We start from the raw sequence: 27,048 nt of genomic DNA on the forward strand, positions 1-27,048 counted from the left end.
CCTCTACTCTTCTCTACTCCACGTTGGTTCGAAGTCGTATGGGATAATCTCCATCACTGCTGAAGCTGGCCAATCTCGAAATTAATCCAAATTGGAATGATATGGCGAGCTGGCCAGTTTTCAAAATGAAGTCTCGCACAAGTCTCGTGAAGATCGCGCGGATAAGCGACGCCTGCCGTGGACCAAACGAACTACATTCAACACGGCTAAAGGCCGATAAGTGTAATATATGCCGATACGAGTCACGATATAAGGTTAATAAAACCAAAAACATAATTGAATAGCACGTTAATTAAGAAATAAAGCAAGTTTAAAAATGACAGCTGAGGCCTTCTGGAAGGCCAATACACAGTATGAGCAGAAGCTCATTAAAAGCCAAATCCATAGCTGGTCAAGCATTTATCATATACCCAAATATCGCATCTATTTAAAGAATAATACAAGACCCAGAGCTCGCAAACAAACTAGATTTCTTCATTAGCAACGCCTATTAATATAGAAATTAGTCTATTGCAATTACAGGGTAAAGATGGCTGAATTTTCCAATGATGTCATTAAAAACAAACAAAAACAGTTGATCTGGGAGAGTTATACTACTGTTACACACCGTTCCACAGCTTTACAGGTTTTAACCAGCCACACTAAAGAATGAGGATCAGATTTGCCCAATTACTCTAATGGCTAACTGATGCACAGTTGTGGAAAGATAATGTTCTCTGTTTATTAAAGATACTGAAGTGTTCAGGTTCAGTGATGTATAATGATCACATTGAGATCGATAGGATTTAAATCTGTTTAGGAGCAAAATTTAATATAATAAAGATGCCGTCCTAAAACTCACAGTTTGACATTGATGGGTTTATTAGCAAAAGAGTATAGCGGCATTAAGGTAATAAAAATGTGCTGAGGTGTCGGATTCCATCGTGCGTTTCCTTTTTTTTTTCTTTTAAATGTAGAACTAGATAAAGCACTTAAAATGTGTTTTAATAAAGCACCTCTAGACTGCCTCTTTTGGTTGGGTTGAGAATAAGGAATTTCTTCAGTAGATTCTCGCAGTCTGTCGACATATAGAAGGGAATCCTGTACTTCCCCCTCAACACACGCTCTCTAAGCTCCTGTGGGAGGGTGAGAGAGAGAGAGAGAGAGAGAGAGAGAGAGAGAGAGAGAGAGAGTCAGGCATATCGGCTCCAAGTCAGAAAGTATGAAACGAAGAACAGACAAGGTTTGTCATCAAACAGTCAGTCAATCTAAAACTCTCTGCAACCCCTCACACCTACTTTACCCTCCCTCTTACCTTCAAATTTTGTCCGTCAAACGGCAGGGAGCCGCTGACCAGTGTGTAGAGAATGACCCCCAAGCTCCAGACATCCACCTCGGGCCCGTCGTACTTTTTGCCTTGAAAGAGCTCAGGGGCGGCGTAGGGAGGGCTGCCGCAGAATGTATCCAGCTTATTTCCCACTGTAAACTCGTTGCTGAAACCAAAGTCTGCTATCTTAATGTTCATATCTGCATCTAACAAAAGGTTTTCAGCCTGTTGGGCAGAGGAGGAAGGAGAGAGAAAAAAAAAATATGGGGAGATATTGAACTCACAAACCTGTGGTAGATGCAGGTGAAGGGTGTTCAAGGGTAAAATATAAAAACATTGCTAGGCTTGGGATACGATATCAGCCTTTGAACCAAAAGAGCACAAGTGCCACTTGAGGGGGGAGAGGGAAGGGCGCCCTCCTAGCTCCTACTGAGACAACTCCTCACACTATGCATGTTCAGAAAGTTTTAAAATATTGAAAAGTACTATACTAAAAGAGAGACAAACAAAGTTGTCAAATCTTGCTTGCTGGTTCCAGTCGGTCAATATATAATCTTCATGACACGCTTGAGGCCAGAGATTTATAACTCCATTGTTACTCACTGGAGCAAGTTATTGATCAGATGTTGTTAAATTTTTTTTAACCATTTTATTGCACACAGACTTACCCCCCCCATTAAATAGTTATAATTTGTAAAACGTTGGATTAAAAAAAAGTCTGAACTTAAATTTTCAAAAAATAGTTTTCCTGTGATATTGCGTATGGAAAATTTCAGTCAAGTTATACATTAGGAGAGCCATCATGAATCAGGAAAACGTCTTCACATATTGCGCCATTATATCGTCGCTATATATTTATCCTCCTCTACTAGGTGAGGATGAGCCAGCTAAATCAGCGAGGAAACTAAAATAGAACGCAGTCTAAAACTAAAATGGAACACAGAAACAACCTATAGATCTTTGTCTGCTTTTCTCCACTCCACATCCTGGTTGCTTCAAATAGACTTTTATAAGGCCTCTCATCTGTGTCGACGCATGTGTCCGTGTATGCATGTGTGGGGTGGTGTTGAAATGCATGAGCACTCTCGGTGCTGCCACTCAAACGCTTATCCACCAACTTTCGCCAAGTTGGAAGTCCGTATTGCCTAGCAACAGATGCAGGGTGCTAACTGGGCTTGGCTGGCATGGTTAAATATTAGCGGGCTGACATCAACTAACTTACACGTTACACATGCACACCCGTCCGTCCACCCACCGACCGACCGACCAACAGATGACACACATGCCTGCACTCCCTCCATGAAGCATTCAAGGTGTTCTCTCGCTCACACTCACATGAACACGACTCAGGCTTTCGTCTAAACCGGGAACAGGGGCGCTACGCCCCCTTACTCTCGGCGTGCGCCCCCTTACCGAAATGCCGATTGAACCCCAAGTCACACTTAGGCCATGCACTTATATGCTACTGCACAACACGCAATCTTTCTCAAAACGATCTTTTCTCCGTCAAAACATCCCAGCAACACCACGTGACAATGTGCCTGATCATCAAATACGTTATAATTACTCCAAAAATATTCCAGTCATAGTAGATACCAGGGCTTTGAACCGGTTCAAGGAACGAAAACGAAAACCGGGAACTTTTTCTAATTTCACATGGAACAGAAACGAAACCAGAAACTTTATTATTTTTTATGCTCCGGAACAGAAACGCTTATTAAAAATAATGGTAACCGGTTAATACCGGTTTTTATTTTGTTCCTCAAAGTTTCCGTAGCCTACAAATAAAAAAGTCATTCTTCTCCTGCGCAAGTTTCTATGACCCGCTGGGGTTCACTTCCTGTGTGACGTTCGCTGACTGAATGGAGAGAGCGGGAGGGTGGACTACTATCACGTCTCCACATCTTAAATAAGAGGTAAATATTGCAGTCTATCGTTATTCAAACACGATATCAATATATTTGTCCACGTTAATGAGAGGCTCGCGAACATTAAATGACGTTAACCTCTGTTAGCCTATCAATGCATAGGGCCTGACTAGCCTTTGGTAACACACTAAACGAATTATCTTTCATTTTTGGCACTTTTTCTGTTTGTGTAGATGGGAAGACATACTGAGAATCCAAATCGCCAACATTTGAAATAATAATTGTTTTGAATTATTTCTTGTCTTATTTAATGAAGGTTGTAATAGAATTAGCCTACATTTGGCTTAAGCTGGATGAGACAGAGACATAATTTTATAGCCATTTGTTAAACAGCTGACAGGGAACGTAATTAACCGTTCCGGGAACGAAATTTTTTTGTTCTAACCGGTTCGGGAACGTCTATTTAATGGTGGAACCCAAAACCGGAAATGTTAAAATTCCGTTTCTGTTCGGAACGAACCAATAGGAAAAAAATTCTGGTTCAAAGCCCTGGTAGATACACCGCCAGACGGTGCAAAAACAATCCGAATTGGCGTTTTCCAGACTGAGGCGCCATGGTGTTTAGTTGTTTACTTGTCGCGGCTGCTCTCGCGAGATTTGACATGGGTTACATTCAAGGTCAGCTGACTTGTAGAGCGAGATTTCTTGAGACTGAATGACCTTTCACCCACCGGCACGGGAGTTTTTGACAGAAGTAGTTCGCGAGTTGTTTTTGTTGACACTTGGGCATTTAAAGATGTCATCCCGCGGCACGAAGCGGAAGAAAGCCAAAGACTATCCGGGACAGATGACTTCTTTCTTTTTCAATGTTGACAGACAATTTGTTACAATTTCCCTCTCAGATAGCCTCAGAATGTCTCATTGTAGCCTCAATTTTTCAAAGGCTTCGCACGGCGGGGGGGGGGGGGGGGGGAGACGGACAACCGGCACCATCCCCCCCCCGCTTCGCTCCCTCGCCATGGTGAGCGCCGTCATACTAATTTTTTCTATAAAAAACCCTGCGACTGACTGCACTTTTACAGCACTGGAGAGAAATTAAACACAAAATCAAGCAGACCCTCACTCATGTCGTCATCACGTGTGCACACATCCTCCCTCCACATTAGTATATATATGATGTGTGCGTTTATTTGTTGTGACACCCTGAAAACCTGGCTGCTTTATAATGTAGAGTCATGTGGCAAACTAAGTACATCCCAAGGAAATTGTAGAGACTTTTCTCAACATATTTAAACAAGCAAACACTTCACTCTCTTTGATACAGGGCCTACAGATAAAAGGTAATATGCTTCACCAAACACATAAAACCCACGTTTTATAGTCATTTTCATAATTTAAAGGGAGAACTGAAGGCAAATTTTTTTTTTATCATCAAAATTCTATTTCTCATTTTATTAAATATAGGAATGCAGTTTTGATAGCTATTTTGTCACTGCTATAGTTAAGAGTGTATGAAATATGCTCTGTAATATATCAGTCCATATGTCAAAGCGATGGCTGTAAACGAGATTCGTTGAGACCTGTGCGAGACGTCATAGGATGGAAATAAAACGTACAGCGGAAATCAAACTGACCAACATCTGCTAACGTTGTCAAAAGACGCGCGCGCCCTCTTTCGAATGCTGATGTAATCAAGCCGGAAGTTTTCCCTGTGTCCGAAATCGCTCCCTACTCACTATATAGGGCACTATATAGTGTGGACGCCATTTTGTAGTCCTGTCCGAAACCTTAGTGAGGATTATGTGGGAAATACGCTCAGTATAATATGTATTTATCACAAAAATACATGCGTGTATTTATTATTTTGAAAACCCACCAGCTGCCTGATCTGGCACATTTTAATTGTGCGACAGTAATGATGTAAATACCAGCGTGACGGACTCGTCCTTATCCTGTTGTCATTCCTGTGCGACGACATCGTAGGACAGAAGTAAAACGTACAGCGGAAATTAAAGTGACCAACATCTGCCAACGTTGTCAAATGACGCGCGTGCCCTCTTTCGAATGCTGACGTAATGAAGCCGGAAGTTTTGTTTATTTTGACAGCAATCAGGAAAGTTTGAAAAAAGTAGGCAGTGATCATCATTTAAGCTCGTTTTTGTGCAATATTTCGTTTGGAAAACAGTTTTCAAAATGGCAGCACTGACACCTGGCTGACACTTCATGTTTCAAAGTCTTGCACAAGTCTCGTGAAGATCGCGCGGATAAGTGGACCAAATGAACTAAATTTAACATGGGTAAAAACCGAACAGGCCGATAAGTATAATATTTAATTGCAATTAGTTGCCAATGCGAGTCACGATACAAGGTTACTAAAACCGAAAACATAATTGAATAACACGTTAAGAAATAAAGCAAGCTTAAAAATGACTTTAGTTCCCCTTTAAATTAAATTAAAAAAAAAAAAAAAGTGGTCAAGAAAAAAAGTACGTACACCCTTACATTTATCACACTTTCACGTCCATAAAATTAGAATCAGGTGTTCCAGACAACGTGCCACTGACTAAAACCTCCTGCAGGTGGAACCCGTCTTATTTAAACCTGACATCTAGGGTCTGTCGCTCTCTTTGCTATTGAAGTGTGTGGTGTCCTCATGCCAAGATCAAAAGAGCTCTCTGAGAACCTCAGAAAAAAGGTTGTGGGTGCCCATGAATCTGGCAAAGGATGTAAAAAGATCTCTAAATTATTAGAAATAAAATCATTCCACCGTAAGGAAAATCATCTACAAGTGGAGTAGATTTCCAACGACCGCCAATTTGTCTAGGACTGGCCGCTCCAGCAAATTCAGCCCAAGAGCAGACTGCATGATGCTCAAAGAAATCTCCAAAAACCCCAAAATTTCATAACTGGATCTGCAGGTAACTCTTGCAACTGTTGGTGTGAAAGTGCAAATATCTCCAATCAGAATGAGATTGGACAAATTTGACCTGCAGGGGAGGCGTGCCAGGAAAAAGCCTTTGCTGTCCAAAAAGGAATACTGCGAGTTGGCCTAGTGGTTAGCGTGTCCGCCTCTCGATTGAGAGATCACGAGTTCTACTCACAGTCGGGTCATACCAAAGACCATCATAAAAATGGTACCTTCTACCATCTGGCAAGGCACGCTGCAATACAGATGCGAGTGGGGAGTCAAACTCTCGCGGTTACCAGAGGACTCGCCCCCCACTGTAACTCTAGCTATGTAATAGGTGAGAGGCCGAGGGCTACGGAAACGGAGATCAGCACTGCCCTATGCGTCACATGGCGTGGAAAGGACTTTGATTTGTCCAAAGACTACAGCTTGCCAATGAACATGTAGGCAAAGACCAGGCCTTTTGGAATAACGTGCTCTGGTGGATGGATCAAAGGTGTGACGCAGACCAAAGACGGCTTTTCAAGAGAAGAATCTCATATCGACTGTGAAGCATGGTGGTGGAAATGTTATGGTTTGGGATTGCTTCGCTGCCTCAGGGACTGGGAAGCTTGCAGTTACTGTTTCAACTCTGAATTCTGAATCATATCAGAGAGTGCTTGAAGATAACGTGAGGCCATCTGTTCAGAAGTTAAACCAGAGGTGGACCTTTCAAGAATAGATATTTTATATACATTTTATATTTTTAGAGGTTTATGCACAGTACTGCACAGAGCTGTTTTGCTACACACATTTCACTGGCACTGTTTTTTTAATGATTGTGCACGTGACAGATTACTTTATTTATCTATCAACCTATCCATCTATATTGATCCTAAGCACATGAGCAAATCCACCAAGCAATGGCTCAAAAAGAAAAAAAAAATGGAGGGTTATGGAGTGGCCTCATCAAAGCCCATATTTGAACCCTATTGAAATGTTGTGGGGAGATTTGAAAAGGGTAGTACATGCAAGAAAACCCTCAAACATCTTTCAACTGAAGGAAATTTACATGGAAGGAGTGGTAAAATTTTTCAGCAAGCTGATGTCAGAGGACTGGTGGACAATTATGTGCAAAAAAAAAAAAAACAAGATTTTATTTCTGTTAAAGGGGGCAATAGTACAACCCTGATTCCAAAAAAGTTGGGACAAAGTACAAATTGTAAATAAAACGGAATGTAATAATTTACAAATCTCAAAAACTGATATTGTATTCACAATAGAACACAGACAACATATCAAATGTCGAAAGTGAGACATTTTGAAATTTCATGCCAAATATTGGCTCATTTGAAATTTCATGACAGCAACACATCTCGAAAAAGTTGGGACAGGGGCAATAAGAGGCTGGAAAAGTTAAAGGTACAAAAAAGGAACAGCTGGAGGACCAAATTGCAACTCATTAGGTCAATTGGCAATAGGTCATTAACATGACTGGGTATAAAAAGAGTATCTTGGAGTGGCAGCGGCTCTCAGAAGTAAAGATGGGAAGAGGATCACCAATCCCCCTAATTCTGCGCCGACAAATAGTGGAGCAATATCAGAAAGGAGTTCGACAGTGTAAAATTGCAAAGAGTTTGAACATATCATCATCTCCAGTGCATAATATCATCAAAAGATTCAGAGAATCTGGAAGAATCTCTGTGTGTAAGGGTCAAGGCCGGAAAACCATACTGGGTGCCCGTGATCTTCAGGCCCTTAGACGGTACTGCATCACATACAGGCATGCTTCTGTATTGGAAAACACAAAATGGGCTCAGGAATATTTCCAGAGAACATTATCTGTGAACACAATTCACCGTGCCATCCGCCGTTGCCAGCTAAAACTCTATAGTTCAAAGAAGAAGCCGTATCTAAACATGATCCAGAAGCACAGACATCATCTCTGGGCCAAGGCTCATTTAAAATGGATTGTGGCAAAGTGGAAAACTGTTCTGTGGTCAGACGAATCAAAATTTGAAGTTCTTTATGGAAATCAGGGACGCCGTGTCATTCGGACTAAAGAGGAGAAGGACGACCCAAGTTGTTATCAGTGCTCAGTTCAGAAGCCTGCATCTCTGATGGTATGGGGTTGCATTAGTGCGTGTGGCATGGGCAGCTTACACATCTGGAAAGACACCATCAATGCTGAAAGGTATATCCAGGTTCTAGAGCAACATGTGCTCCCATCCAGACGACGTCTCTTTCAGGGAAGACCTTGCATTTTCCAACATGACAATGCCAAACCACATCAATTACAGCATCATGGCTGCGTAGAAGAAGGGTCCGGGTACTGAACTGGCCAGCCTGCAGTCCAGATCTTTCACCCATAGAAAACATTTGGCGCATCATAAAACGGAAGATATGACAAAAAAGACCTAAGACAGTTGAGCAACTAGAATCCTACATTAGACAAGAATGGGTTAACATTCCTATCCCTAAACTTGAGCAACTTGTCTCCTCAGTCCCCAGACGTTTACAGACTGTTGTAAAGAGAAAAGGGGATGTCTCACAGTGGTAAACATGGCCTTGTCCCAACTTTGAGATGTGTTGCTGTCATGAAATTTAAAAATCACCTAATTTTTCTCTTTAAATGATACATTTTCTCAGTTTAAACATTTGATATGTCATCTATGTTCTATTCTGAATAAAATCTGGAATTTTGAAACTTCCACATCATTGCATTCCGTTTTTATTTACAATTTGTACTTTGTCCCAACTTTTTTGGAATCGGGGTTGTAGCTTCTGAAGACAAGGGTATACTTACTATCTCCACAGAAGAATAGTACATCTACTGGTATTTTTGTTGAATAAATGACAGAGTGTTCATTTTCCTTGTTGTTTTGTTCATCACCTTTATCTGCTGGCACTGGATCAAAAGGGTGAAGTGTTTCCTTGTTTAAATATGTTGAGAAAAGTCAACAATTTCCATGGGATGTACTGATTCTTTCACATGACTACGTTTAACTTGGCAAGCTGAGTTCACATTCAGTAACAGATTATGCTTTGGCTATACTAATGGCCAGCTTCCCCTGTAAAATGATTAATGCTTAAAGTTTAGCCATCAGCATTAATACTTATCCTTATGTTTACCATTTCAATTATTATTTCCTGTACATTACTTTGTGTAGATATGTAGATAAAGGCCAAAGACCATTTCTTCTTCCATGAGGTAAATCTCTGCTTATTAACCTTTACAGGTAATTAAATATTAAAATAAGCCAAGATCCACGTCCCAGTTATGAAAGCATTCGACATTCAGGAGCCACATCCATGTGTCCATGAGACTAAAACCTCATAACTCAGCATTCTGAGTGAGAAAGTTACTATTACAGGAGTGTACAATTCGAGACAGTTCTTGTGCACAAGCATGCATATAGGGCTGCATATTTAATCTAACACTGAAATCAGTTCTGCCAAAGGCTGTTAAAAAATAATGCTACCATGGAGATTAATTCAAGAGCTCAAAGGTCAGAGTGACAGGGTTCTGCACCTATACACTAATGAAGAGTAAAGAATGGGGTAGGGCATCGCCATGGGAACAGTGGGCGTATGGGTGGACAGTATGTGTGCACTGTGTTAACTGGGTATAGGGTTACTGAGCTTTAAATGGAGAGTGTGTGAGTGAGTTAGTGTGAGAGCAAGAGAGAGCGAGAATGTGTGAGAGAGAGTGTGTATGTGAGTGTGAGAGAGAGAGTGAGAGTGTGTATGTGAGCAAGTGTGTGCGTGTTAGAGAGCGCGTGAGTGTGTGTGCGCGAACAAGTGAGCGTGTAACAAAGAATGTGTGAAACTAGCGCAGTGTATAGAAGACTGTATTGAAGTTTACACATACCTGCACTTATGTTGTGATTAATTCATGTCTGGGTTAGGCGTACATACAGATGGAAGTACGATAAGAGCTTTTATGGAACAAATGGAAATGCAGTGACGGCCCTGTTCTTGTCCTCGTGTAAGTGCATGCACTTAAACACTAAAAGACCATCCACCCTCTCAGCAGTGGTACAAGTATTGTTACCTTTAGGTCCCTGTGTACAATGCACTTCTGGTGGCAGTACTGCACAGCAGAAACAATCTAGACACAAAGAAAGAGAACAGTAGTGTGAGGGCGAGAAGAGAGAGAAGTAACATAAGCAATACTTGTGCACTTTTCCACCTAACCTCCATGTACAGCGTCTGTAGGCTGTGTCTAAGGGGACATGCATTAACCTCCATCTGGGCAGACTTGCGATTAACATCCGTCTCAGGAGATCAGATCACAAAAGGACAGCGCTAGAATGAGGTGAAACGTGGCGTGCTATCTGATGACTCAAACCACTTGCAGAGGTGGTCTAGAGCACATGTGGCCACATTACATTTGTAACATGAAGACTAATGAGTCTCTGACATCATCAAAAGATCAGAGTCACCAGTGTTGCCAGGTGTGCGGTTTTCACACGTCAGCAAGCTACTTTTTCCAGCCATACTACTTTGCATCCTACACGTGATGAGTTGACTGTATTTGGTCACAGCATTGAGGTTTTTCAAAAATTAAATGAAAAAATTCAAAAACTAAAGCAATGATCCTTGAGAAGACATGTGTTAGAAGGATTTATCATGGTTAAAATCACTGTAACCTGGAGTAAATTCTTGTTTTTATAAAACAGCAACAAAAACAACGTAATGGCGTCCAGCGTTGAATAAATACTTAAAAAATTTTCTGATTAAAATTAGCTAGAAACAATTCTTTCACCATGCAGTGTATAAGCTTTGGTTGCTAAGCAGCATCGCAAGCAAAGATTAGGACTTTCTGTGGTCACAACAATGGCTTCAGTGGTAGAGTTTTATTGGTACATGACTCAATTATTGTGGTCACAGGTATCCAGTGTTTTTCAACGGCCTCGAACACGGCTCAGACAATCATGGGCAGCACCAGGGAGGGGCTTGGGGATGCTGTAGCTACGCCGAGGACAGCCACAGCACCCCCAAGAAATTTCTGTGGTTTATTTAGAATTTTTAAATGTGTGAATGCTATAATTTATAATTTGACAAATAAATACATATGTTAATAAAACAAACCAATTATTTTTAAACGCAAAAACCAGAAAGCCAACACAGGTTATCTGATTCGGTGCAGAATAGCTATAGCTATTCAGCACACACTGACCTTCTGACCTTACTTTCACGTACTGTTAGCCAGAGTGCAATTTTTTCGTAAATTAGCAATAGCAAAGCATTAGCAATATCATATTGGATCATGGCGGCATGGTGGTGTAGTGGTTAGCACTGTCGCCTCACAGCAAGAAGGTTCTGGGTGCGAGCCCAGTGGCCGACAGGGGCCTTTCTGTGTGGAGTTTGCATGTTCTCCCAGTGTCTCTGGGTTTCCTCCACAGTCCAAAGACATGCAGATTAGGTTAATTGGTCGCTCTAAATTGACCGTAGGTGTCAATGTATGAATGGTTGTCTGTGTCAGCCCTGTGATAACCTGGCGACTTGTCCAGGGTGTACCCCGCCTCTCACCCATAGTCAGCTGGGACAGGATCCAGCTTGCCTGTGACCCTGCACAGGATAAGCAGTTACAGATAATGGATGGATGGATATTGATAAATGCCCATGTGTGGAGACTGAATCGACAGACGCATTTTGTTATGAAGATACTGAATAGAAAGTGCATGATTTTTCCCCCCATTGCCACTTGTAAATTTAATGCATTTGACAGCTGACTCCTTCTCCTCATCTCTGTGTGATGCTCATTCATATAACATTAGGCTTCGGGGTACTAATTGAGGTGTTGGTAACGGACAGCAAGAGTTTGTGATCTCAGAATCTGAGGCTGAAATGTGAATAAACCTCTGTGTCTGGTGATTAGACTATCTGTGAAGCTTATATCCCATGAGCTGAATATCTTGCCTTGTGTAACATAGAATGGCACTGGAACTGTTGCGGCACCAGTACTGCATATGTGCACTTGCATATTTTGGGGATGTTTCAACAGAAATTAGAAGGGCACTCAGAGCACAAACGTCGCAACATTAGCGAAAGTAAATCTGTCAAGCGACACTACAAGTTCGATATGACAAAATTTAATAGGTGCTTCCTTGGCCCGTGCTACCCCTTTTCGCCAGGTTTAATGAAAATTGAGCCTGGAGTTTGTGTAATCCTGCTTAAAAGACAAACAAAGCATAACCTCAGAGGTGGCATATTAATGGGAAATGTGAAATTTCAGCTCACCCTCACTGAAAAGTCAAGCAACCCCATGACACCAGCAAAAGAAAATCTCTGGTGCTACCCCTGCAGCCAATGAGATTTTAGAACTAAAATCATCAATTTTATAAAATATAATTAAATCATATCAAAGTGTGCACTACTGTCTAGGCAAAGTCTCCTCTCATCCACATTCTGCTTCTTACTGCTCTTAACACGAGCGATGCTCATCACTGTATGATTGTATTTGTGTCAATCGACTGGCACCGAATTGTCAGCAAGTTTACGTCTCACAGCTATTCAAAATTTATGATGTATAATAATGAGACAATTTTATCCCTCTGCGAAAGAACCATCCATCCATCTTCTACCACTTATCTGGATCGTGAGGGTAGCAGCCTAAGCAGAGCAGCCCAGACTTCCCTCTCCCTGGCCATCTCCACCAGCTCTTCCAGGGGAATACCGAGGCATTCCCAGGCCAGCTGAGAGATGTAATCTCTCCAGCGTGTCCTGGGTCTGCCCCGGGGTCTCCTCCCGGTGGGGCATGCCCAGAAAACCTCCCTTGGGAGGCGTCCAGGGGGCATCCTAACAAGGTGCCCAAACCACCTCAACTGACTCCTTTCGATGTGGAGGAGCACCGGTTCTATTCTGAGTCTCTCCCAAATGACCAAGCTTCTCACCCTGTCTCTAAGGGAGAGCCCAGCCACCCTGTGGAGAAAACTCATTTCTACCGCTTGTATCCGTGATCTCATTCTTTCGGTCACTACCCATAGCTCGTGACCATAGGTGAGAGTGGGAACGTAGATGGACCAGTAAATTGAGAGCTTTGCCTTTTGGCTCAGCTCTCTCTTTACCACAACAGACCGGTTTAGCGTCCGCATCACTGATGACGCTGCTCCGATCCTTCTGTCCAACTCCCGCTCCCCCTTACCCTCACTCATGAGCAAAACCCCGAGATACTTAAACTCCTCCACTTTAGGTAGCAACTCCATTGGCAACTCCAGCATAGAAGAGGGTCCAACCCGTCTCCAGGAAATTGGTTCCAGAGCCCAACTATATCTAGTCGGTACTGCTCAACCTCACGCACAAGCTCAGGCTCCTTTCCCACCGGAGAGGTGATATTCCATGTCCCCAAAGCCAGTTTTGTCAGCCGGGGATCAGTACGCCAGGGCCTCCGCCTTTGGCCGCCACCCGATCCACAGTGCACCGGACCCTTACGGCACCTCCTGCGGGTGGTGGGTCCGCAGGAGAGTGGTTCTGTGTTGCTCATTTGGACTGGGCCCAGCCGGGCCCCACGGATATAGGCCCGACCACCAGGCGTTTGCCGACAAGCCCCTCCCCCAGGCCTGGCTCCAGGGTGGGGCCCCGGTATCCCTGGTCCGGGTGAGGGTACTCGGATACCCGTTTTTTTCTTTCATAAGGGTCCTTTTTGAACCGCTCTTCTTCTGACCCCTCATCTAGGACCTGTTTGCCTTGGGAGACCCTACCAGGGGCAACTGCCCCGACAACATAGCTCCTAGAATCCCTGAGGCACTCAAACCCCTCTACCACGTTAAGATGGCAATTCAAGGAGGCGAAAGAACCATTTAACAAAATATTAAGTGGTTTAATAATAAAAAAAATACTAGGTTAGTGTTGAATTCAATTAAAACACATTTTGCAGTGTTGGCTGCAATGGTGGACTGAGTGCACATGGCTTAGAAGGGATATATTTTGAGTTGAGTTGTATATCGGTCTTAACTGTTGTATAGCAGTGTTAAAGGAGAACTCAAGTCAATTTTAAACTTGCTTTATTTCTTAATTAACGTGTTGTTCAATTTCGGTTTTAGTAACCTTATATCATGACTCGTATTGGCAACTAGTTGCGATTAAATATTATACTTATCGGCCTATTCGGTTTTTAGCAGCGTTGAATTTAGTTTGTTTGGTCCATGGCAGGCGTCACTTATCCACGCGATCTTCACGAGACTTGTGCGAGACTTCGAAACGTGAAGTGTCAGCCAGGTGTCAGTGCTGCCATTTTGAAAACTTTTTTCCAAACGAAATATTGCACAAAAACGAGTTTAAATGACGATTACTGCCTACTTTTTTCAAACTTTCCTAATTGCTATCAAAACAAACAAAACTTCCCGCTTGATTACATCAGCATTCAAAAGAGGGCGCGAGCGTCTTTTGACAATGTTGACAGATGTTGGTCACTTTGATTGCCGCTGTACGTTTTACTTCTGTCCTACGACGTCTTGCACAGGTCTCAACGAATCTCATTTACTAGTCTGGCTAACGCGACTTCAAAGCTCTGCGAGCATTTGGTCTGGCAAAGATATTAAGCCCAACCGTTTCCCAAAGGCGTGGTTGACCCGCCTCCCTGAAATGCCTCAGTTTGCTACTGGTCGAAGCCAGAAAAGGCTGTGACGAAGCTTAAACCAATCACATCACTCTTTCCTCTGACGTATGTGACGCGACGGAAACTGCTTGAGTAACAGGAAGAAGATAAATACCTCCAGGGCTGCTCTTTGCTCCGTTTTCAATGAGAACTTCCCGTTGAATGCTTTCAATACAGCATCTACCGCTGTGTCAAAGGCTTGCCGCTGCTCCACGTTCGTAATGTTTCTAGTGAATGAAGCGCTTCCGGCATAGATTCTGTAAACAATCTATGGCTTCCGGTCACAGTTCTACTATGTCACTGCCTTGAACACGCCTCTACCCAGGGCCGTTGGAGATGCTCAAAGTTGATTGGCTCCCGATTTTTCGGGAGCTTGGAAGAGCTGGAGATAGCTTGCCTTGCCAGACTAAGCTCGCAACAGGCCCTCGTGTTGCGTCACACTTAGGATGGGCGGGCCCAGGCTACTCATTTACAGCCACTGCTTTGACATACGGACTGATATTACACAGTATATTTCAAACACTCAACTTGCTAGAGCAGTGGCAAAATAGCTATCAAAAAGGTATTCCTATATTTAATAAAATGAAATAAATAGAATTTTGATAAGAAAAAAAATTTGCCTTCAGTTCTCCTTTAAAGCAAACACTGTTATTCCACTGGGCCGTAGTGTTAAAGGAATCCACTGTAAATTAATCCACTTTTAAACATATTTGGACTGGATAAAAAGAAAACCTCCAAAACTAAACCAAGTGATTTATCTACAGCTTAATGAGACACATCTACACAATATTTCATATAAAACCGAGCATTAACAAGTTTCTGCGTTTCTACAATTTTAAAAAGTCCTTGCAATGGTAAGTTAGTGTGGGCTATAGTTTTACAGTATTGTGATCCTAAGATGGCAAATATAGTTCTTTTGTGGCAGGTTTAGAAGTAATAATGGGTTGCTTTTGGCACATTTGGTAACACCTCGTCACAATGTGATTTCATGTGGTCACTTCAAGACACATGAAAATACCAGGTGTGAACCACCATCTGTTTCAGCTCTCCATTTGTGATCACCCTCGTCAGATGTTAAAACCAAGTCTGTCATCCACAAATACAGCAGAGATCACGACAGGAATGAATTTTGCATCTTCCACAACACACCAAGCAGATAAAACATGTCATTATACAGTATCGGTCAAAAATCTGGACACACCCTACTCATTCTTAGGTTTTGACTATTTTCTATGTTGTAAAATAATACTGAAGACATCAAAACTATCCCTGTGCCTGAAATCACTCACTCGTTCACTACTCCCTATATAGGGAATTACTATATAGAGGACTATATAGGTGAGCTCATTTGTAAAATGAAAAATCGCTTTCGGACACTACTTTGTCGCGTTGTTATTTACGTCATTATTATCGCGCAATTAAAACGTGTCAGATCAGCTGGCTGGTGGGTTTTCAAAATAATAAATACATGCATGTATTTTTGTGATAAATACTTATTATACTGAGCGTATTTCCCACATTAATCAATACAAAGTACCTGCATCTTTCAGTTTTTTTTTTTTTAAATCAAGGCTGAATACTTTCTTCTTTGCCGCTGCCTTTTTATTAAATCAAATTTTAGACTTTTAATTTGATTTCTTTCAGTGCGACTGCAATGCATGATGGGATATATTGCTTGGTTAGTGACCATCAGTTGTACACTATTTTTCGTGATGCATTGCGGGATACTTTGAGCGCACTATATAGGGTGTAAATAATCCTCACTAAGGTTTCGGACAGCACTACAAATGGTGTCCTCACTATATAGTGAGTAGGGAGCGATTTCTGACATAGGGTAAGAAATAACATCTGGAGCACATATGGAATTATGTGGTTTAAAAAAAGTGTTGGTTTCATATTTTAGATTCTTCAAAGTAGCCAGCGTTTACCTTGATGACACTTCACACACTATTGGCATTATCTTAACCAGCTTCATGAGGTAGTCTCCTGGAATGCTTTTCAATTAACAGATGTGTCTTGTCAAAAGTTAAATTAATGCAATTTCTTGCTTCTTAATGCATTTGAGATCAAATAGTAAATAATAATAAATAGCCCTATTCCACAACTGTAGTAATCCGTATCATGTCAAGAGCCGCTCGGCTAAGTAAAGAGAAACGACATCCATCATTACTTTAAGACATGGTCAGTCAGTCTGGAAAATTATGATGGTATTTAAATGCATCTTCAAGTGCAGCTGCAAAAACCCATCAAACACTATGATACAACTGGCTCTTAAGAGGACCGTCCCAGGTAAGAAAGACCGAGACTTACCTCTGCTGCAGAGCACAAGTTCTTTTGAGGTACCAGCCTCAGAAATTAACAGCACTTGTGATTAGAGCCTATATGAATGCTCCACAGAGTTCAAGTAGCAGACACATCTCAACATCAACTGTTCAGAGGAGACTGCGTGAATCAGGCCTTCACGGTCAAACTGCTCCAAAGAAACCACTACTGACTCAGGGAGGCCAGTAAGAAGAGGAGAGAATTGCTTGGTCCAAGAAACAAAAGGAATGGACATTAGACCAGTGGAAAGTACTCTGATCTGATGAGACCAAATTTGAGATTTTTGGTTCAAGACACAGAAAAAGGGACTGGATGGTATCTGCTTGTGTGGTTCCCACTGTGAAGCATGGAGGAGGAGGTGCGATGGTTGGAGGTCTTTTGCTAGTGACACTTAGCGATTTATTCAAAAAGGGAAGCCATGGCCTAAAGGTTATGGCCCTTTTCCACTACCCTTTTTCAGCTCACTTCAGCTCGCTTCAGCCCGACACGGCTCGCGTTTCAACTATCTAAGAACAGCACGACTCAGCTTGCTTCAGCCCTGCTCAGCCCCCAAAACTCGCACCGTTTTGGAGTAGGGCTGAAGCGAGCCAAACCGAGCTGAGTGAGGCTGGGGGCGTGAGCAGACACTCCCCTGTGCACTGATTGGTGAGGAGGAGTGTCCTCACATGCCCACACACGCCCCGTGAGCACGCTGGGATCTGTAAACACCGTAAACCCGGAAGAATAATAATTACGAATTACGAGAATTTCTGAAGCCTTATGCGCCTCGCCTCAGCACCAAGACCAGCAGCACTAACGGCTCCATGTCCTCCATGTTTATTGTTTACTCTCCGGGTTGTGAGACTACCGCTTAAAAGCTCACTGATGTCACTGCTTGCGCCGCCTAACGACATCACCTGACGTCCACCCACTTTCGCTAACTTCACCTAATGTGTCCACCCACTTCCAGCCAGCACGGTTCAGCGCGGTTGTAGTCGAAATGCAACTCCAACAGCCCCGCTCAGCTCGACTCAGCCCAACTCAGCACGGCACGGCTCAGCCCGACTCAGCCGCGTTGGTAGTGGAAAAGCGGCATTAGAGAAGCAGCTTTGGGACCAATAGGTCGCCGGTTTAATTCCCTGGACCAGCAGGAAAACGTGTGTGTGTGTGTGTGGGGGGGGGGGGGGGGGGGGGGGAGTGAATAAACCTCTACATCCATAAGGGCTGAAGTGCTCTTGTGCAAAGCACCCAACCCCCCCCCAACTGTTCCCCAAATCCCCAGGCACTGCAGCACAGCTGCCCACTGCTCTGGGTATGTGCGTACTCACATCCCCAGATGAATTAAAGAAAAAATTCCATTCAAGAATGTCACTGTGCTCTAATGTACATGTGACGAATATTTTTTTTAAAATAAAGAAATTGAAGGCACGCTTAACCAGCATTATGCAGTGACATCCCATCCCATCTGTTTTGCACTCAGTGGAACCATCATTTGTTTTTCAACAGGAAAAGCACCTTTTTCAGCTCCAGGCTATTTAACGAAGAAGGAGAGTGAAAAAGAGTGCTACCTCAGATGACCTGGTCTCCACAGTCACCCAACCGAGATGATTTGGCATGAGTTGGACTGTAGTGTGAAAGTAAAACAGTCAACAAGTGCTCAAAATATATGAACTTCTTAAAGACTGTTGGAAACGCATTCCAGGTGACTACCTCATGAAGCTGGTTGAGAAAATACCAAGCATGTGCAAAGCCTCATCAAAGCAAAAGGTGGCCAATTTGAAGAATCTAAAATATAAAACATTTTGCTTTGTTTACTCCATAATTCCATGTGTTTTTTCATAAATGTAGAAAATAATAAAAATAAAGAATAAAACACTGAATTGACCGATACTCTGTATATTACACACATGGAAGTTGATGAACCTTGAGAATTTTCTGCATAAATCTGACCCAAAACATTCAGATTTTCACACAAGTCCTAAAAGTAGCAGGACAGCCAAATTAAGCAAATGACAGAAAAGAAAAATTACAATCGATCATTTATTTATTGAGGAAAATGATCTGACTCCATGTTAGTGAGTAGCAAAAAAGTATGTGAACCTCGAGGACTAGCAGTTAATTTAAAGGTGAAATTAGAATCGGATGTTTTCAGTCAATGGGCTGATGGTCAGGAGTGAGTGGGTCTCCTGTTTTATTTGAAAGAACAGACTTCGATAGATCGCTGATCTTCACACCACATGTTTGTGGAAAGTGGATCATCTGCACAAACGGATGTGATTTCTGAGGGCCTCAGAAACGGAGTTGGTGTTCGTCTGGCTGGAAAAGGTTACAAAATCTCTCTAAAGAGTTTAGACTCCACCAAATCACAGTCTGGATGGACCACAGATGGAGCAAATTCAAGATCATTGTTACCCTCCCCAGGAGTGATCAACTAACAAAGATCACTCCGAGGGAAAGGCGTGTAATAGTCCACGAGGTCACAAAGGAACCCAGAGTAACTTCTAAGCAACTGAAGGCCTCTCACACACTGGCTGATATTAATGTTCATGAGTCCATCGTCAGAAGCATAATGGTGTGGAGAAAGCTACTGTTCTCCAAAAAGAACACTGCTGGCCATCTACAGTTTGATAAAAGAAGATCACATGGACAAGCCAGAAGGCTAATGGAAAACTGTTATGGGCAAATGAGACCAAAACAGCCCATTTTTAGTTTAAAAGAGCAGCGTTCTGTTTGAAGAAAACACTGCATTCCAGCATAAGAACCTTATCCCATCTGTGAAACATGGTGGTGGTAGTATCATAGTACGGACTTATTTTTCTGCATCTATGCCAGGACGGCCTGCCATCATTACTGGAACAATGGATTCTGAATTATTCCAACAAATTCTAAAGGAAAATATCAGCACATCTGTCCGTGAACTGAATCTCAGGAGAAAGTGGGTCATGCAGGAAGACAATGACCCTAAACACCCAAGTTGTTCCACCAAAGAATGGTTAAAGAATAAAATGAATGTTTTTGAATGGCCAAGTCAAAGTCCTGACCTTAATCCAAAAGAAATGTTGTGCAAGCAGTTCATGTGAAGAAACCCACCAACATCCCAGAGTTGAAGCTGTTCTACAGAGGAATGAGCTAAAATTCCTCCAAGCCAATGTTCAGCACTGATCAACAGTTACTGGAAACGTTTAGTTGCAGTTTTTGCTGCGCAAAAAGGAGTCATAAGATACTGAAAGACAAGGTTTACATACTACTAATGTAATGTAATGCTAGACCATTTTCCTTAATAAATAAATGATCAAGTATAATATTTGTGTTTCATTGGGTTCTCTTTACCTTCCTTTAACACTTGTGTGAAAATCTGATGTCTGCGTGGGTTTCCTCCGGGTGCTCCGGTTTCCCCCACAGTCCAAAGACATGCAGGTTAGGTTAACTGGTGACTCTAAATTGACCGTAGGTGTGAATGTGAGTGTGAATGGTTGTCTGTGTCTATGTGTCAGCCCTGTGATGACCTGGCGACTTGTCCAGGGTGTACCCCGCCTTTCGCCCGTAGTCAGCTGGGATAGGCTCCAGCTTGCCTGCGACCCTGTAGAACAGGATAAAGCGGCTAGAGATAATGAGAGATGAAAATCTGATGTTTTAATGATATTTTTGCAGAAACACAGAAAATTCTAAAAGGTTCACAAACTTTCAAACACCACTTTATGAATGATTAGGCACAGTATAAACCGAGCAAAGCAAAACACACACACACACACACACACACACACACACCTGTCTGAATTTGGCACGAGCCTCCTTTTCTTTCATCCTTCCATGAGCGACGAGGTAATCAAAAACCTCACCTAGATGGTGGAAATGAGGAACAGAGAGAGAGAGATGGAGAGAGTGAAAGAGGTTAAGAAAAAGAAACAAAAATGGCAGATGACATGGATACAGATATGGCATAATAAAATACATTTAAAAATAAAAATGCACTTTGGTGAAAAATTTTATTTAACAATACTGAAGATACACTCCACTTTCCAGCAACCTGCATGTTTTTCTCTCAAAGCCAGGTCAACACAGGACGCTGTCGCTTGGTTATTGTACTTTTTCGGTTTGATTTGAGCGGCACACAACTTGGGAGAAAAATAAAATCATAGCTATGCTCACTAGTACGATGCACTTAATTTACCAACTCAGCCCTACAGTGTAAAGCAGGCTGAACAGTCTCCTTACCTCCACTGGCGTACTCCATAACCAAATACAGTGTCTTCTCTGTCTCGATCACCTCAAATAACTTCACTAGAGGGAGAGAAAGGGGATGAGAGCAGAAGAGAGGGGATCATTGTAACTAAAAATGAAAAAAAAAAAGGCAAAATCTGCTATCCAGGTTTTGATTACACACACTATAAGGCCAAAAGTATGTGGACCTGCCCATCACACCCATATGTAGTCCTTCCCCAAACTGTTGCCACACAGTTAGAAACACACAACTGTCTCAAATGTCTTTGTACAATGTAATGGATCATTAAAATTCCATTGGAACCAAGAGGCCTAAACCTGTTCCAGTATGACAATGCCCTGTGCACAAAGCGAACTCCATGAAGACATGGTTTGCCAAGGCTGGAGTGGAAGAACTCGAGTGGCCTGCACAGAGCCCCTTATTCATCCCAACATCCATCTTTGGGATGAATAAGGCGCCCAACTTCACATCAGACCTTTTGGTTGGACATCAGTGTCCAACATGTTGTGCTCTTGTGGTTGAATGAGCAAAAATCCCCACAGCCATGCTACAAAATCAAGCAGAAAGCCTTTCCTAAAGAGTGGAGGGTGTTACAGGAGGGGGGGGGAGGAGGGCAACAACTCCATATTACTGCCCAAGGTCTTGGAACGGGATGTGCAATGGTCAGGGGTCCACATACTCTTGGCCATATAATGTACATGGGTATGGCGTATCTGTTCTCATGGTATTTGAGTCACATATGTTGACATTTTAAAAACATGAACACACGCAATACTTTAAATGTATTTTAAAGAACTGAAGTCATTTTTAAACTTGCTTTATTTCTTAATTAACGTGTTATTCAATTACATTTTCGGTAACCTTATATCGTGACTCGTATTGGCAACTAATTGCGATTAAATATTAGACTTATCGGCCTATTCGGTTTTTAGCCATGTTGAATTTAGTTAATTTAGTCCACGGCAAGTGTCACTTATCCACGCGATCTTCACAAGACTTGTGCGAGACTTCGAAACGTGAAGTGTCAGCGCCGCCATTTTGAAAATTCTTTTCCAAATTAAATACTGCACAAAAACGAGTTTAAATGACGATTACTGCCTACTTTTTTCAAACTTTCCTGATTGCTATCAAAACAAACGCAACTTCCGGCTTGATTACGTCAGCATTCGAAAGAGGGCGCGCGCGTCTTTTGACAACGTTGGCAGATGTTGGTGACTTTGATTTCCGCTATACGTTTTACTTCTGTCCTACGACATCTTGCACAGGTCTCAACGAATCTCATTTACGGCCATCACTTTGACATATGGACTGATATTACATAGCATATTTCAAACGCTCATAACTTGCTATAGCAGTGACAAAATAGCAGTCAGAAATGCGTTCCTATATTTAATAAAATGAGATAAATAGAATTTTGATGATAAAAAATTTGCCTTCAGTTCTCCTTTAATGCCAGTGACACTACTAAATAATGCATGATGCTACACAGATCATTTGTAAAGTGTTTAAATTTACATAATAGGGAACAAACACCACAAAAAAAAAAAAAAATCATGCAACAGGTAAAAGCGCGAATGTGTATAATGAGTGATTTAAAAAATTAAATCTTAACATAATTATTAAAAAAAAAAAACACATGCTGTGATCGCCCTCATCTTAATCAAAATATATCAGGCCAAAACCAGCACCAGCTCACGAATACTGGAGTGAGTGAGTGAGAGAAAGAAAGACACATTTACGAATTGATGTGCTGTGAAAAAGTGGCAGAGGAGATCTATCTGAAGGGGTTTCCACTGGGCCTCATTGCAAAGGTAACTGGTTGAAATAGATGATTCATCCTCTCTTTCTTTCTCGTTCTTTCTTGCGCAGCACCCTCAGAGAACGCATGGCTATTTTTGCATTTCAGCTTTCATCTTTCACATTTCTGAGGCCTCACAACAGCTCAATGAGCTTGGTGCTACATGCGCATACTTTTAAATATGAAGGAGCATCTAATTAACCCGTTTGATATGTCTTATATAAGCCCCCCCACAAACACACAGTACGACCAGAAACTAAACATCATACACATGCCTATCAGCAGCATCCTATAACATACTGCACAAGCATGCAGAACGGCAAAGTCTTCTTCCTCGTTACTCACCTATATTTGGATGGTTTAAAAGCTTCATGATTCGCACTTCTCGGAAGAGCTGAGGGCAGAAAAACGACAGGTATTTAACACCATCTAAGCAATACTTCATATTACTCCATACACAAAAGACTTACAGCAAAGCAAGCCAAACCCACTTCAGTCTAAAATAAATTTTAATGCATACCGTGAACACATCTTTAAAAAAAAAAAAATTAAGAAAACCTAAAGAGGCTGTTTGCTTGTAGACTGAAGTCAGTCATTCAGCCCCTCTTCTTGAACTTAGAAGAAAATCTGACTCACTTTTTGAAGACTGGAAGAATTGAGCTGGGTCTTGTCGATGATTTTCACTGCCACCTAAGACACAGGAGGAGACAGAAAAAGCAACAGCGTCAAACAGGATATTAGTCTTTAATTTAGACAAAAATACAGTGGCGCCTGAAAGTTTGTGAACCCTTTAGAATTTTCTATATTTCTGCATAAATATGACCTAAACCAACGTCAGATTTTCACACAAGTCCTAAAAGTAGATAAAGAGAACCCAGTTAAACAAATGAGACAAAAAATATTATACTTGGTCATTTATTTATTGAGGAAAATGATCCAATATTACATATCTGTGAGTGGCAAAAATATGTGAACCTCTAGGATTAGCAGTTAATTTGAAGGTGAAATTAGAGTCAGGTGTTTTCAATCAATGGGACGACAATCAGGTGTGAGTGGGCACCCTGTTTTATTTAAAGAACAGGGATCTATCAAAGTCTGATCTTCACAACACGTTTGTGGAAGTGTATCATGGCACGAACAAAGGAGATTTCTGAGGACCTCAGAAAAAGCGTTGTTGATGCTCATCAGGCTGGAAAAGGTTACAAACCCATCTCTAAAGAGTTTGGACTCCACCAATCCACAGTCAGACAGATTGTGTACAAATGGAGGAAATTCAAGACCATTGTTACCCTCCCCAGGAGTGGTCGACCAACAAAGATCACTCCAAAAGCAAGGCGTGTAATAGTCAGCGAGGTCACAAAGGACCCCAGGGTAACTTCTAAGCAACTGAAGGCCTCTCTCACATTAACATTAACCAATGTTCATGAGTCCACCATCAGGAGAACACTGAACAACAATGATGTGCATGGCAGGGTTGCAAGGAGAAAGCCACTGCTCTCCAAAAGGAACATTGCTGCTCGTCTGCAGTTTGCTAAAGATCATGTGGACAAGCCAGAAGGCTATTGGAAAAAATGTTTTGTGGACGGATGAGACCAAAATAGAACTTTTTGGTTTAAATGAGAAGCTTTATGTTTGGAGAAAGTTATGCTGCATTCCAGCATAAGAACCTTATCTCATCTGTGAAACATGGTGGTGGTAGTGTCATGGTTTGGGCCTGTTTTGCTGCATCTGGACCAGGACGGCTTGCCATCATTGATGGAACGATGAATTCTGAATTATACCAGCAAATTCTAAAGGAAAATGCCAGGACATCTGTCCATGAACTGAATCTCAAGGGAAGGTGGGTCATGCAGCAAGACAGCGACCCTAAGCACACAAGTCGTTCTACCAAAGAATGGTTAAAGAAGAATAAAGTTAATGTTTTGGAATGGCCAAGTCAAAGTCGACCTTAATCCAATGGAAATGTTGTGGAAGGACCTGAAGCGAGCAGTTCATGTGAGGAAACCCACCAACATCCCAGAGTTGAAGCTGTTCTGTACGGTGGAATAGGCTAAAATTCCTCCAAGCCGGTGTGCAGGACTGATCAACAGTTACCGGAAATGTTTAGTTGCAGTTATTGCTGCACAAGGGGGTCACACCAGATACTGAAAAGCAAAGGTTCACATACTTTTGCCACTCTCAGATATGTAATATTGGATCTCCTTTGTTCGTGCCATGATACACTTCCACAAGCATGTGTTGTGAAGATCAGACTTTGATAGATCCCTGTTCTTTAAATAAAACAGGGTGCCCACTCACACCTGATTGTCATCCCATTGATTGAAAACACCTGACTCTAATTTCACCTTCAAATTAACTGCTAATCCTAGAGGTTCACATACTTTTGCCACTCACAGATATGTAATATTGGATCATTTTCCTCAATAAATAAATGACCAAGTATAATATTTTTGTCTCATTTGTTTAACTGGGTTCTCTTTATCTACTTTTAGGACTTGTATGAAAATATGTTTTAGATCACATTTATGCAGAAATATAGAAAATTCTCAAGGGTTCACAAACTTTCAAGCATCACTGTATGCTGTCCTCATGATTACACAAGTTAATAAGAAACTAGATCAACATCATTACTTTAGAGTGTATTTTAAGTTGATGAATGCTGAAAGTCAAAACATCAATATTAAAAATTGACAAAAAGTACCCTGCCTTATCATCTACACATCAATAAATACTAGCACTTGATACAAGACTCCAGCACAGGAGTTTGAAATAGAGGAGGACAGCAAGATGGATGAGGGGGGACATGAGTGGAGACAAATCAGACTCTCTTATCTTGTTACCTCTTTTCCCGTGAGGACATGCTTGGCCAATTTAACTTTCGCAAAGTTGCCCTTGCCGATGGTCTTGAGCAGACGGTAGTTTCCGACGTGCGGGTGCTCGTCCGTTGTCGCGGTGACCGGGTTGCGGCTTCGTGACATGCTTGAACGTCCTCCTGCTTTGGCGTCTATGGGGGTCTGAGGAGGAACGACACATTCAACACTTTACGCTGATTTCCACTTGCACTGTGCTGTAAAAGGTGCTCTGGCGCATGTACATGGTCTACGGCACAAACTTGCTTTGACCCCAAAAGCATGCGTCGTGATGATACAACACCATAATTATGAGACATAACCACAGACTTGAGCACTTCTCGGACATCTGCGCAGGAGTTGCATGCAGCAGACCTTGCTAAAAGCAGAGGCATGTCTCAGTTCCATGTGATCCTGACCTTGAACTTAAGCCTATTCTTCATGCGTGGTATCACCTCGAGTGAGGAGCAGCATCAAGTAACCATAAATATATCTCAATAAATATATACAGAAATATTTCTATTTACATTCTCCATCTTGCCTTGGCTGGCTGCCTGAAGAGATCATGTTGTGTAAGGAGGCAGTTTAATAAATGCAGAGGTAAAAGATGTAGAAAACCTTAAGTGTGCTTTTCTCACACAGTGTCACACACTTTTGATCACACTGGAGAGCTATATGCTGGAGTGAAACAGACATATGACTCATCAGTTCAGTCTGTAATCAGATGCCGGCTGTCAACATCCACAATGCACCTGCAGCGTTACATCATCAGAACAGTGAAAAGCGCTTACACGTTCTGTACAGGTGACAGTGGACAAAGTTATAAAATGTTTGATTGGCCGAATGCAAATTTGGAAAGCAGAACAGGACAAGAAATGAAAAATTTAAGCAACGACAATGAGGAGACTGTTTAACCACACCGGGTTACGTTTACCTCGTGTGATCAGACAGGAGAGACGTTACATCGATGATGCAGATGATGGAGAGGGTACACATTCTCCATCATAAACTTTTAATAACAGCGTCGCTAATGTTTTTCCATCCGTAGATCAGGTTACAAATGTGCAGGTAGGTAGTGCTGTAGTACTCGAGACCGGTCTCAAGACCACTTTTTGAAGGTCTTGGTCTCATCTCAGGATCCACCGCATTTTTACTCGGTCTCAGACATGGAGGACTCGAGATTTTATGTCTCAACCACGACTGTGGGGATGTCAC

At 42.0% G+C, this 27,048-nt stretch overlaps 1 protein-coding gene across 8 annotated transcripts in view; it reads right to left on the reverse strand.

Moving 5' to 3' along the window:
- The window catches only part of mark2b (MAP/microtubule affinity-regulating kinase 2b), a 117,375-nt gene that overhangs the window by 28,790 nt on the left and 61,537 nt on the right, over positions 1–27,048 (reverse strand). For all 8 annotated transcript variants that reach the window (XM_060918209.1, XM_060917671.1, XM_060916849.1 and 5 more), the window contains exons 2-9: positions 25,825–25,998; positions 23,621–23,674; positions 23,330–23,378; positions 21,180–21,245; positions 20,733–20,803; positions 10,116–10,172; positions 1,295–1,531; positions 996–1,115 (exon numbers count right to left, since the gene is read on the reverse strand). In XM_060918209.1, coding sequence (XP_060774192.1) covers positions 996–1,115; positions 1,295–1,531; positions 10,116–10,172; positions 20,733–20,803; positions 21,180–21,245; positions 23,330–23,378; positions 23,621–23,674; positions 25,825–25,998 — 828 coding nt within the window. The remainder of the gene's footprint in view (positions 1–995; positions 1,116–1,294; positions 1,532–10,115; positions 10,173–20,732; positions 20,804–21,179; positions 21,246–23,329; positions 23,379–23,620; positions 23,675–25,824; positions 25,999–27,048) is intronic.

This window comes from Neoarius graeffei, chromosome 1, assembly GCF_027579695.1.
Source record: "Neoarius graeffei isolate fNeoGra1 chromosome 1, fNeoGra1.pri, whole genome shotgun sequence".
Lineage (NCBI taxonomy): Eukaryota > Metazoa > Chordata > Actinopteri > Siluriformes > Ariidae > Neoarius > Neoarius graeffei.